The sequence below is a fragment of the Pelodiscus sinensis genome, chromosome 16 (assembly GCF_052426305.1).
Source record: "Pelodiscus sinensis isolate ZL-2025 chromosome 16, ASM5242630v1, whole genome shotgun sequence".
Lineage (NCBI taxonomy): Eukaryota > Metazoa > Chordata > Testudines > Trionychidae > Pelodiscus > Pelodiscus sinensis.
Window position 1 is genome coordinate 42,086,529 of NC_143067.1, and position 13,486 is coordinate 42,100,014.

Here is a 13,486-nt window from a genome sequence, read left to right on the forward strand (position 1 = left end):
AGTCTTGCAGCACCTTAGAGACTAGAAAACATGCCGATGACCTCCTCCTCCTCCGGAGGCAGCTGCTTTTCAGTGACAAGTGAAGAAGTCTTCACACAATGCACAGGCAACCTGTGGAACTCCTTGCCAGAGGATGTTGGGAAGGCCAGGACTATACCAGGGTTCAAAAAAGAGCTAGATACATGCATGGAGGACAGGTCCATCCACAGCTATTAGCCAGGATGGTCAGGAATGGTGTCCCAGCCTCTGTTTGCCAGAAGCTGGGAATGGGTGACGGGATGGATCGTTCCCTCTGGGGCACCTGGCGTTGGCCACTGTGGGCAGACAGGACACTGGGCTGGACGGACCTTTGGTCTGACCGTGCCTGGCTGCTCTGATGTTCACGTATGACCCTGTGAGCAGGGGCGCAGACTGGATCTGTCTTCTGTGGCAAGGCCGCCTTGCTGGCACAGCAGATTAGAAATCTTTCAGTGGCTTTCGATCACTTTTAAAAGGGTTTAAGGAATGAATTTGAAATCGACTGTTTCTTTCACCCCAAGGCCACCGCGCTGGCTGTTTGCTGCACTGTGTGTCTGGCGTGGCCTTTGGAGGGTCAGAACTGGGAACCAGGGTAGAGTATTACAGGTCTGACTGCTGGAGTCTGGCAGCATCTCTGCCCCGGCATCCCTGCGGGAGCTCCCCGGCTGGAGTGCTCCCGGGGAAAAGCTGGGGCCCCACCCTCCCGAGCACTGCCAATAGCTGCATGCAGCACTCAGGCTCTGGGAGGGGAGGAGTGGCCCCGTGGCTGGGGTCCAGGAGCGCATCTCCATGGCCGGACTTGGTGCGCTCCAGTGGGCTGTGCCCAAGCGGCTCTGCGCCCCCTCCTCTTCCCCCGAAGATCCCCCACCAGTCCCTGTTTAGAGTCCCAAACTGAGAGCAGCAGAGAGATCAGCATTGACTTCTGGTCCATCCGAGTCCCTGGTTAGGGACCACTCAGGTCCCAAGGGGCCGGACCAGGGAGGAGCAGCCTGTCACTGGTGCAAGATCTGGAGATTTTGGCAGCTGGCAAGGGGACAATGAGGGCTTTTGGCACCGTGGAGCATCAAGGTCAGCTGGTGGGTGTGGACCCAGCGCCTCGGCCGATGATCCGGCTCTAACATTTGCCGTTTGAACGCTGATCGTTGGATTCAGAGTTCACCCGGCTTTGGACCGGGGCCGTGTCCACACGTGCTGAGTTTTGTTCCAGGGCGCTGGGGAAGGCACCAACACCCAGCCCCGGGCTAGGACACAAATACCATGTAACCCCCGATGGCGCTCTTATCGGTTAAATGTTCATGTGGGGATCTGGGGGGGCCGGGGGTGCTGCAGCATCCTCACCTCTTATGCAAGGCTTCCACTGCTGCCCCCATGCCCAGCATCCCAGGCCTGCACTCCTGGTCCCGGCTTCCTGCCCTGCAGCCAGGGAGCCCCTCTGCTGGGCCGCATTCAGACATCCCTGCTATGGGCCCCACGCCTCAGCCTTTGCCACCAGCAGGCACCCTAGTGTTCATGGGGTCCTGGCGCTGGCCCCATGCCTGAGACTCGGCACTGCCTGGCACGTGCAGGGTCTTGGCTGCTGGACCCTGCGCTGGGTCTCTGGGCACACTAGGGGTATGTCTACATTACAGCATTGAGCAAATTGGAACTAGCGCATCTAGACCTAAAAACTAGTTCGAATTAGCATTTTGCTAATTCGAACTAGCATGTCCACATTGAGTGGACCCTGAAGCGGGGTTAAGGATGGCCGGAAGCAGTGCCGGCAGGGCATCAGAGGAGGACTTAGAGCGTGGAGATGATGTCTCAGGCTAGCCGAGGGCTGCGCTTAAAGGGACCCGACCCCCACCCTGGACAGACAGTTCTCAGGGGTTCTCCGCTTGCAAAGCAGTCCTGGCTTGGAGTGCCCTGAGTGCCCACACTGGGCACATCACAGCACTCGGCCATCAGCCCAGCTGCACTTGCCGCAGGCTGCCATCTGGGGGGGGGGGACATTTGGGGGGCTGCAGGAGAGCTTCCACCCTGAGGAACCTGCAGAGCCAGCCCAGTCCTCCCCATCGGGGGCTCGTGCCCCATTTCTCCCTCACCTCCTTCCACTTACCCCTCTCTAGCCCCCCTTCCTGATGTACAAAATAAAAGACATGTGTGTTCAAAAATAGAAACTCTCTTTATTGAACAAAACTCGGGGAGACTGGGAAAAGGAGGTGGGAGAGGGGAGGGCAACTAAAATGATCAGGGGTTTGGAACAGGTCCCATATGAAGAGAGGCTAAAGAGACTGGGACTTTTCAGCTTAGAAAAGAGGAGACGGAGGTGGGACAGGATAGAGGTCTCTAAAAGCAGGAGTTGGGTGGAGAAGGTGCATACAGAAAAGTTCTCCATTAGTTCCCATAATAGAAGGACTAGGGGACACCAAAGGAAAGGAATGGGTAGCAGGCTTCAAACTAACAACAGAAAGTTCTTCTTCACAAAGTAAATAGTCAACCTGTGGAACTCCTTGCTGCAGGAGGCTGTGAAGGCTAGAACTAGAACAGAGTTTAAAGAGAAGTGAGATAAAGTCATGGAGGTTGGGTCCATGGAGTGCTATTAGCCAGAGGGTAGAAATGGTGTCCCTGGCCTCTGTTTGTGGAAGGCTGGAGATGGATGGCACGAGACAAATGGCTTGGTCACTGTCTTCGGTCCATCCCCTCCAGGGTACCTAGTGTTGGCTGCTGTCGGCAGACAGGCTACTGGGCTAGATGGACCTTTGGTTTGACCCAGTACGGCCATTCTAAGCTCAGGGCTCAGGGTCAGGGGTCTCACTGGACCACCTTGATTTTCATGCCAACCTGCTCCTGGGTGGCCAGGCTGGCAGCTCTCCTGCCCTAGACGGCCACTTTCCTGTGCCTAGTGCGGAGGTCATGGATGAGGTCTACGATGTCTGCACTAGACCAGGCGGGTGCCCGCCTCTTGCGGACCTGTGCAGGCTCCCGGGAGCCGCCAGCCTGGTCCCGGGAAGAGGCGGAGGGCTGGGGGGCATCAGGTGTGTGGCTCGATCCGTGCCAGGTGCAGGGTCTGCTGGCTGGGTGCTGGCAGGTTTGCACCTGGCACGGGCACCGTAGCCAGCCCGTGCCCCTTTAAGGGCTCCGGGGCCGGGAGGGGGGGCAGAAGAGTTTCCCTGGTGGTGCCCAGAGTGGCCACCAGGAAAAGCTGGAGAGGGCTAGCCTCCCACTAGTTCGAATTAAGGGGCTACACAGCCCTTAATTCGAACTACTTAATTCGAACTAGGCTTAGTCCTCGTGGAATGAGGTTTACCTAGTTCGAACTAAGTGCTCCGCTAGTTCGATTTAAGTTCAAACTAGCGGTTTGCCTGTGTAGCGCCTAGCAAAGTTAATTAACTAACGTCTGTTAGTTCGAATTAACTTTGTAGTGTAGACATACCCTAGGATGCCAGGCAGCTGCAGGGCCAGCAGCCAGGATCCCAGGCTCTGGGCTGGCAGGTAGGATGGACCCTGGCGGGCCATACAGACCCCGGGCATGGGGCCGGCAACCAGGAGGGGCCCAGGACTCCTGAAGGCTGGATGGTGGCAGCACCCTGGTACAGGTAGGCAGCCAGGAGGAACCCTGGCACCGAGCTGGTAGCCTGGAAGGGGGGACCCTGGGTGGAGTTTAATTGTTAACAGGAGCTGATAAGCATCAGGTGGATGAATGGTTCAGTTCTCACATCCCCCTGACAAGGGCTGGCATGATCCATTCCTCTCTGCTGCTCAGAGCCAAGGAGTGAGAGCCCCACCCAGCCACACCATGGGCCAGGAGGTGAAGAAAGGGCAGCTCCATAGGGGAGACAGCCCCACTGCCCACGTGACTTTGGGTAGGGGCTGGCAGGTCAGAGGTCATGTCACCCGGCGTGGGGTGCCAGCCCTCCGAAGGGAGAGTCGTTCGGGGCAGAGCCGGTGAAAGCTGGGAGAAGAGATGGCGGCAGCTTGTGGGAGACCCCTGAGGCGTGTGGTGGTCAGTAGAAAGGAATCGGAGGGCTGAGATTGTGTCAGCCAGGGAGTCCGAAGGAGGGAAGCCGGGGGACCCTTGCTGCTGGCACCCTACCAGGGAGGGCTCTGGTTGAGAGAGGGCATCACTTGTAGAGGGGGCAGCTCTGGGCTGAGTGGCAATGTCAGTCAAGGAGCTTCTGAGGTGAGCCACAGAACCCGCTGGGGAAGATTCCTGCTGTGAGGGGTGATTGTGAGTTGGTGCTGGGGCTGATTGGTGATGTCACCTGGGGGTTGTGTGCTGAGGTGATGGTTCATGCCACCAAGGGGGTGTGTGCTCTGGGGTGATAGCTGGTGTCCCAGAGGGGTGTGTGCTCTGGGGTGATAGCTGGTGTCCCAGAGGGGGTGTGTGCTCTGAGGTGATAGCTGGTGTCCCAGAGGGGGTGTGTGCTCTGGGGTGATAGCTGGTGTCCCAGAGGGGGTGTGTGCTCTGAGGTGATAGCTGGAGTCCCAGAGGGGGTGTGTGCTCTGAGGTGATAGCTGGTGTCCCAGAGGGGGTGTGTGCTCTGGGGTGATAGCTGGTGTCCTAGAGGGGGTGTGTGCTCTGGGGTGATAGCTGGTGTCCCAGAGGGGGAGTGTGCTCTGGGGTGATAGCTGGTGTCCCAGAGGGGGTGTGTGCTCTGAGGTGATAGCTGGTGTCCCAGAGGGGGTGTGTGCTCTGGGGTGATAGCTGGTGTCCCAGAGGGGGTGTGTGCTCTGGGGTGATAGCTGGTGTACCAGAGGGGGTGTGTGCTCTGGGGTGATAGTTGGTGTCACCAAGGGGGTGTATGTGCTGAGGTGATAGTTGATGTCATCCAGGGGTGTGTGCTCTGGGGTGATAGCTGGTGTCCTAGAGGGGGTGTGTGCTCTGAGGTGATAGCTGGTGTCCCAGAGGGGGTGTGTGCTCTGAGGTGATAGCTAGTGTCCCAGAGGGGGTGTGTGCTCTGGGGTGATAGCTGGAGTCCCAGAGGGGGTGTGTGCTCTGAGGTGATAGCTGGTGTCCCAGAGGGGGTGTGTGCTCTGAGGTGATAGTTGGTGTCCCAGAGGGGGTGTGTGCTCTGGGGTGATAGCTGGTGTCCCAGAGGGGGTGTGTGCTCTGGGGTGATAGCTGGTGTCCCAGAGGGGGTGTGTGCTCTGAGGTGATAGCTGGTGTCCCAGAGGGGGTGTGTGCTCTGGGTGATAGCTGGTGTCCCAGAGGGGGTGTGTGCTCTGGGGTGATAGCTGGTGTCCCAGAGGGGGTGTGTGCTCTGAGGTGATAGCTGGTGTCCCAGAGGGGGTGTGTGCTCTGGGGTGATAGCTGGTGTCCCAGAGGGGGTGTGTGCTCTGGGGTGATAGTTGGTGTCACCAAGGGGGTGTGTGCTCTGGGGTGATAGTTGGTGTCACCAAGGGGGTGTATGTGCTGAGGTGATAGTTGATGTCATCCAGGGGTGTGTGCTCTGGGGTGATAGCTGGTGTCCTAGAGGGGGTGTGTGCTCTGAGGTGATAGCTGGTGTCCCAGAGGGGGTGTGTGCTCTGGGGTGATAGCTGGTGTCCCAGAGGGGGTGTGTGCTCTGGGGTGATAGCTGGTGTCCCAGAGGGGGTGTGTACTCTGGGGTGATAGCTGGTGTCCCAGAGGGGGTGTGTGCTCTGGGGTGATAGTTGGTGTCACCAAGGGGGTGTATGTGCTGAGGTGATAGTTGATGTCATCCAGGGGTGTGTGCTCTGGGGTGATAGCTGGTGTCCTAGAGGGGGTGTGTGTTCTGAGGTGATAGCTGGTGTCCTAGAGGGGGTGTGTGTTCTGAGGTGATAGCTGGTGTCCCAGAGGGGGTGTATGCTCTGGGGTGATAGCTGGTGTCCCAGAGGGGGTGTGTGCTCTGAGGTGATAGTTGATGTCATCGAGGGGGTGTGTGCTCTGGGGTGATAGCTGGTGTCCCAGAGGGGGTGTGTGCTCTGAGGTGATAGCTGGTGTCCCAGAGGGGGTGTGTGCTCTGAGGTGATAGCTGGTGTCCCAGAGGGGGTGTATGCTCTGGGGTGATAGCTGGTGTCCCAGAGGGGGTGTGTGCTCTGGGGTGATAGCTGGTGTCCCAGAGGGGGTGTGTGCTCTGAGGTGATAGCTGGTGTCCCAGAGGGGGTGTGTGCTCTGGGGTGATAGCTGGTGTCCCAGAGGGGGTGTGTGCTCTGAGGTGATAGCTGGTGTCCCAGAGGGGGTGTGTGCTCTGGGGTGATAGCTGGTGTCACCAAGGGGGTGTATGTGCTGAGGTGATAGTTGATGTCATCCAGGGGTGTTTGTGCTCTAGGGTGTTAGTTGGTGTCACTGAGGGGGTTGTGTTCTGGGGTGATAGTTGGTGTCACTGAGGGGGTGTATGTTCTGAGGTGATAGTTGATGTCATCCAGGGGTGTTTGTGCTCTAGGGTGTTAGTTGGTGTCACTGAGGGGGTTGTGTTCTGGGGTGATAGTTGGTGTCACCAAGGGGGTGTATGTGCTGAGGTGATAGTTGATGTCATCCAGGGGTGTTTGTGCTCTAGGGTGTTAGTTGGTGTCACTGAGGGGGTTGTGTTCTGGGGTGATAGTTGGTGTCACCAAGGGGGTGTATGTGCTGAGGTGATAGTTGATGTCATCCAGGGGTGTTTGTGCTCTAGGGTGTTAGTTGGTGTCACTGAGGGGGTTGTGTTCTGAGGTGATAGTTGGTGTCACTGAGGGGGTGTATGTTCTGAGGTGATAGTTGATGTCACCGAGCGGGTGTATGTTCTGAGGTGATAGTTGATGTCATCGAGGGGGTGTGTGCTCTGGGGTGGTCTGGGGCCCCTACTGGATGAGGGCGGTAACCTAGTGACAGGTGATGTGGGAAAAGCTGAAGTACTCAATGCTTTCTTTGCCTCTGTCTTCACGGACAAGGTCAGCTCCCAGACTACTGCACTAGGCAACACAGTATGGGGAGGCGGACAGCCCTTGGTGGAGAAAGAACAGGTTAGGAACTATTTAGAAAAGCTAAAGCGGCGAGGAGTCCTGTGGCACCTTATAGACTAACTGAAGGGTAGGAGCATAAGCTTTCGTGGGCAAAGACCCACTTCGTCAGATGCATGTCACGCAAGTGGGTCTTTGCCCACGAAAGCTCATGCTCCTACCCTTCAGTTAGTCTATAAGGTGCCACAGGACTCCTCGTCGCTTTTGCAGTTTCAGACTAACACAGCTACCCCTCTGATACTTAGAAAAGCTAAACGTACACAAATCCATGGGTCCGGACTTAGTGCATCCGAGGGTACTGAAGGAGTTGGCAAATGTCATTGCAGAGCCTTGGGCCATTATCTTTGAAAAGTCGTGGAGATCGGGAGAGATCCCAGGTGACTGGAAAAAGGCAAATGTAGTGCCCATCTTCAAAAAAGGGAAGAAGGACAATCCAGGGAACTACAGACCGGTCAGCCTTACCTCAGTCTTTGGAAAAATCATGCAGGGGATCCTCAAATAATTCATTTTGAAGCACTTGGAAGAGGGAAATGTGATCAGATACAGTCAACATGGATTCACCAAGGGCAAGTCGTGCCTGACCAATCTGATTAGCTTCTATGATGAGGTAACTGGCTCTGTGGACGTGGGAAAGTCAGTGGGGGTATGTCTACACTACCCTCCTAGTGGAACGAGGTGTACCGGTAGTTCGGAATAGGAATCCTAGTCCGAACTACCTAGTTCGAGCCCCGTGTAACCGCGCTACACGGGGTTCGAACCAGTGGGGATTTAAAAATGGCGGCTTCCCGCTTATGCAAATGAAGCCCGGGAAATTCAAATCCCGGGCTTCATTTGCAAGTGCGGTATGCCTACATTACCCTCCTAGTTCGAACTAGCGGGGTAGTGTAGACATACCCTGGATGTGATATACCTTGACTTTAGCACTTTTGATACAGTCTCCCACAATGTTCTTGGCACCAAGTTAAGGAAGTGTGGATTGGATAAATGGACTAGAAGGTGGATAGAAAGCTGGCTAGATTGTTGGGCCCAATGGGTAGTGATCAACGGCTCGATGTCAGGATGGCAGTCAGTTTCTAGCCGAGTGCCCTAAGGATTGGTTTTAGGGCCGGTTTTTTCAACGTCTTTATTAATGACCTGGATGAGGGGATGGATTGCACCCTCAGCAAGTTTGTGGATGGCACTAAGCTAGGGAGAGAGGTAGATACGCTGGAGGGCAGGGACAGGGTCCAGAGTGACCTAGACAGATTAGAGGATTGGGCCAAAAGAAATCTGATGAGGTTCAATAAGGACAAGTGCAGAGTCCTGCCCTTGGGATGGAAGAATCCCAAGCACTGGTACAGGCTGGGGTCTGAATGGCTAAGTAGCAGTTCATCAGAAAAAACCTGATTACAGTGGATGAGAAGCTGGATTTGGTTGCCCTTGTAGCCAAGCAGGCATATTAGGGGCATTAGGAGGAGCATTGCCAGCGGATCTAGAGAAGTGATTATTCCCCTTTATTCGGCTCTGGTGAGGCCACATCTGGAGTATTACATCAAATTCTGAGGCATCCACTATAGAAAGGATGTGGACGCATTGGAGAGGGTCCAGCGGAGGGCGACCAAAATGATACGGGGGCTGGAGCACATGACCTATGAGGAGAGGCTGAGGGATTTGGGCTTATTTAGTTTGCGGAAGATATTGAGAGCAGCCATCAGCTTCCGGAGGGGGGGTTCCAAAGAGGCTGGAGAGAGGCTGTTCTCAGTGGCGGCGGATGGCAGAACAAGGAGCAATGGGCTCAAGTTGCAGTGGGAGAGGCCTAGGTTGGATATTTCCCTTGGAGAGTTGTGAAGCGCTGGGCTGGGTTCCCTAGGGAGGGGGTGGAATCTCCATTCCTAGAGGTTTTTAAGTCCCGGCTTGACCAAGCCCTGGCTGGGATGATTCAGTCGGGTTGGTCTTGCTTTGGACAGGGGGCTGGACTCGATGGCTCCGTCTAGACTACATCTGTCTTTCGAAAGAGGGATGTAAATTAGACATTGCAAATCAAGCCAGGATTTGAATGGCCTGTGCTTTATTTGCATAATGGCAGACGCGCATTCTTTCGAAAACGGGTATTTCGAAAGTGAAACTGCCATCTAGACACTGTTCTTTCGGGGAAAAAAATCCCCTTTTCAAAAGCTCCTGTAAACTCACTCAGGTGATTGTGGGTGTCAGTGGCGGTTGAGGTGAGAGATTAGTTAGCATTTCAAACAGCTGGGATTGGGACACCAGGGTGAGGCTTCTGAGGGTCTGTCTACACTACCCTCCTAGTTCGAACTAGCGGGGTAATGTATGCATACCGCACTTGCAAATGAAGCCCGGGATTTGAATTTCCCGGGCTTCATTTGCATAAGCGGGGCGCCGCCATTTTTAAATCCCCGCTGGTTCGAACCCTGTGCCGCGCGGCTACACGTGGAATGATGAGTAACGGTAGTTTGAATTAGGAAGCCTAGTTCGAACTACCTAGTTCGAGCCCTGTGTAGCCGCGCGGCACAGGGTTCGAACGAGCGGGGATTTAAAAATGGCGGCTCCCCGCTTATGCAAATGAAGCCCGGGAAATTCAAATCCCGGGCTTCATTTGCAAGTGCGGTATGCCTACATTACCCCGCTAGTTCGAACTAGGAGGGTAGTGTAGACATACCCTGAGTTACTACAGAGAATTCTTTGCCTGTGCCCAGAGTCTCACTGATCCCCTGATTTCAAACCAGGAAGGAACTTTTCTTCAGGTTAAATTGGCAGAGCCGCTGGGGGTTCAAGAGGCTCTCGACTTGCTGCTTGGATTCTCTGTCACTTGACGTTGTTAACTCTAGACTTGAGGAGCTCCGTCATTCATCCGCAGGTTATGGGCCTGTCTCAGGAGTGGGTGGGCGAGGGTCTGTGGCCTGTGAAGCACAGGAGGTCTGGCTAGATGAACACGACGGTCCTTTCTGAGCCCGTCGGGGTCTCTGAGGCAAGAGATGGGCTTTGTGGAGGGGCGCCTGACCTTGGCGGGGGTGAGAGTTGTGAGTAGGCTCTGAGAGGTGAGGCTGTCAGCTGGGAGTCAGAGCAGGCTTTTCTGGGGCTCTGTTCTGAGGAACTCTGCTAGAAGCAGTTGGCTCTGAGATGGGAGTTGGTGGGATGTAGCCCCGGTGGGGGCCGTGAGAGGAGTGGCGGTGTTGGGGCAGTTCCCTGGGGTGATACAGTAGGTTTGTGAGGGGTGAGTCCATGACCTCTGAAATCTGAGAAGATGCCTGTTGGGGGCGGGTGTTCTGAAGTGCGATGGTGTCGAGTGGAGGGTGGACTGTTGGGCGAGAGGTGATGTCTCTTGGGAAGCAGATTTCTTGGGTGAAAACTGCAAAGGCCTGTGAGGTGAGGGATGGTGACACTGGCCAATGCCCGACTCCCCTCTGGGCCGCTGGCTGGGTGGGGGTGACTCTGCGGCTGGCGACTGTGTCCCTTGTGGGCTCATGGAACGAGCGAGTTGCAGTTGCAGGGCGTAGGGCCAAGAGAAAGCAGGTGGCTTTGTCCTCAGCGCTCTGGGGAGCCCGGTCTCTCGGCCGCCCCCGATCACGCTCTGTGCGTGGCTGGTGTCACGCTGGCGTGGTCTCTCATCCCTGTCCTTGCTTTCTTTGCAGTTACCTCATCGCCGAGTGACATTCTCTGCAGCCAATCAGGCACAGGACTTGCAGGACCCCTCCCAACACAGTTACTATGACAGCGGGCTAGAAGAGTCAGAGACACCCAGCAGCAAGTCGTCCTCAGGGCCTCGGATCGGGCCCCTAGCTCTGCCCGAGGACCACTATGAGCGCACCACGCCCGACGGCAGCATTGGGGAGATGGAGCACCCTGAGAACGGTGAGAGCCTGCGGCAGGCCAGGCTTGCACGTCTGTGTCCCAGGGAGAGGGCTGGGCGGGGGCCGCCATGGGACCCCCATGGACAGCGGGAGGCAGGGAGGCCAGACAGTGGCGGTGCGCAAGGCAGGAGACTGCCCGGAGGAGAAGGGGCTGAGCAGGGTCGTTGGAGAGCACGCAAGGGTAGGGGTAGCTGAGTCAAGGGGATGCCTGGGGCCGGCATGGCGCAGGAAGGAGGGACCCCCAGGGCTCTGACCCGCGTGTCAGCAGAACACCAGGGAGTGAAAGCTGGGGGGAGATCTGGACAGCCCTTGGTCAAATCCCAGCTCTGTGGGCCCGTCCAGTGCTGGGCAGCTGGCGCCGAGCTCTGGGTTAGACAGCTGAGCTAGGACCCAGTGGCGGGACCAGGGGGCTCTGGAAGCTCGGGGGGCCTGTGCCGTGGCGGAGGGGGAGGGCTCGGGAAGAAAAGCGGGTGAGGCGTGGCTTGACCGTGGCAAGCCCAAAGCCATCGGGCCTTCCACTGAGCTTCTGCCGCTTCCTCTCGGCTGCGGCTTGGCCATTGGTCTTCCCCTTCCCGTCTCCCCCACAAGCAGCCGCTCCCCAAGGCTGTCGGTGCCTCCTCCTGCCCGGCTTTGGCCACGTGCGCAGCAGCTGTCCTGGAGCAGTGTCCTCTGGCAGGAGGCCTGGCTGCAGAGGGCCTGTGGGGAGAGCCGGGCAGGGGAGATGGGAATGGGCAGGGCGGCTCCTTGAGCACATTGCTGGACTCTTGCCTGTGGGGTGCACAGGCGCCTCCAGTTCCTCCCTGTCAGTCTCTGGCTGGAGGCTGGGGAGCACGAGGACCCAGCTGTGCCGCTCTGCCCAGAGGCCTACCGCCAGGCCACGTTACAGCCACCTCCAGGGCTGATGTGCTGCAAACAGCAGCGGGGAAAGTCCGGCAGGTGCGGCTGACTCCAGCCAAGGGCTCTGAGAGCTGGCCCAGGGCTCACGGTGCCGATGTTACTCAGTCTCGGGATGACGGGGACATTTCGAAGGACACCGACGGTTGTGCCCACATTGAAACGGGCTAAACGGGCTGGTCTGCCAGTCCGGCATGCGTGGCAAGGCAGATAATGAAGTGGTTCATACGGGGATAGGTTAATAAGGAAATAAAAGATGGTGATATAATTAACATCCATCCACACGGGTGTATGAAAAATGGATCTTGTCTAACTAAGTGACAAGCTTGGTTGACAGAGGAGACAGTGGCGATGGACTAGACTCCTGCGAGGCAATCGACTTTGTGGGACGTGCCATTTTAATTCAAAACGAGAAAGGCCTAAAATGAACATTGGACACACGAAACAGCTTCCACTTGCCCATAGCCTCTGCATGCCCGCAGCCTGCCAGCCACACCCTAACCCTCTGTGTGCCCGCAACCTTCCGGCCACACCCATAGCGTCTGTGTGCCCACAGCCTGCCAGCCACGACCTGACCCTCCATGTGCCCACAACCTACTGGCCACGCCCATAGCCTCCGTGTGACCGCAGCCTGCCAGCCACACCCGTAGCCTCTGTGTGCCCGCAACCTACCGGCCACGCCCATAGCCTATGTGTGCCCACAGCCTGCCAGCCACGCCCTGAGCCTCTGTGTGCCCTCAGACTGCCGGCCATGCCCTGAGCCTCTGTGTGCCCACAGCCTGCCGGCCGCGCCCTAAACCTCTGTGTCCCCACTGCCTGCCGGCCATGCCCTGACCCTCCGTGTGCCTGCAACCTGCCGGCCACGCCCTGACCCTCCGTGTGCCTGCAACCTGCCAGCCACATCCTGAGCCTCCGTTTGCCCACAGCCTGCCAGCCACTCCATGAGCCTCCGTGTGCCTGCAGCCTGCCAGCCACGCCCTGAGCTTCCGTGTGCCCACAGCCTGCCAGCCACTCCATGAGCCTCCGTGTGCCCACAGCCTGCCGGCCACGCCCTGACCCTCCGTGTGCCTGCAACCTGCCGGCCACGCCCTGACCCTCCGTGTGCCTGCAACCTGCCGGCCACGCCCTGACCCTCCGTGTGCCTGCAACCTGCCGGCCACGCCCTGAGCCTCCATGTGCCCGCAGCCTGCCAGCCACTCCATGAGCCTCCGTGTACCTGCAGCCTGCTGGCCACGCCCTGAGCCTCCATGTGCCTGCAGCCTGCCAGCCACTCCATGAGCCTCCATGTGCCCGCAGCCTGCCGGCCACGCCCTGACCCTCCGTGTGCCCACAACCTACCGGCCAAGCCCATAACCTCTATGTGCCTGCAGCCTGGGGGCCACGCCCATAGCCTCTGTGTGCCCGCAGCCTGCCAGCCACTCCATGAGCCTCCGTGTGCCCACAGCCTGCCGGTCACGCCCTGAGCCTCCGTGTGCCCGCAGCCTGCCAGCCACGCCCTGAGCCTCCGTGTGCCCGCAGCCTGCCAGCCACTTCATGAGCCTCCGTGTGCCCGCAGCCTGCCGGCCACGCCCTGAGCCTCCGTGTGCCCGCAGCCTGCCGGCCACGCCCTGAGCCTCCGTGTGCCCGCAGCCAGTCGGCCACGCCCTGAGCCTCCGTGTGCCCGCAGCCTGCCAGCCACTCCATGAGCCTCCGTGTGCCTGCAGCCTGCCGGCCACGCCCTGAGCCTCCGTGTGCCCGCAGCCTGCCAGCCATGCCCTGAGCCTCCGTGTGCCCGCAGCCTGCCAGCCACT

General features: G+C 58.0%; 1 protein-coding gene across 1 annotated transcript in view; it reads left to right on the forward strand.

The window, feature by feature from the left end:
• PCDH1 (protocadherin 1) overlaps window positions 1-13,486 on the forward strand; it is a 125,544-nt gene that overhangs the window by 60,031 nt on the left and 52,027 nt on the right. Inside the window, exon 5 of the mRNA XM_075900010.2 lies at window positions 10,584-10,803. Coding sequence (XP_075756125.2) covers window positions 10,584-10,803 — 220 coding nt within the window. The remainder of the gene's footprint in view (window positions 1-10,583; window positions 10,804-13,486) is intronic.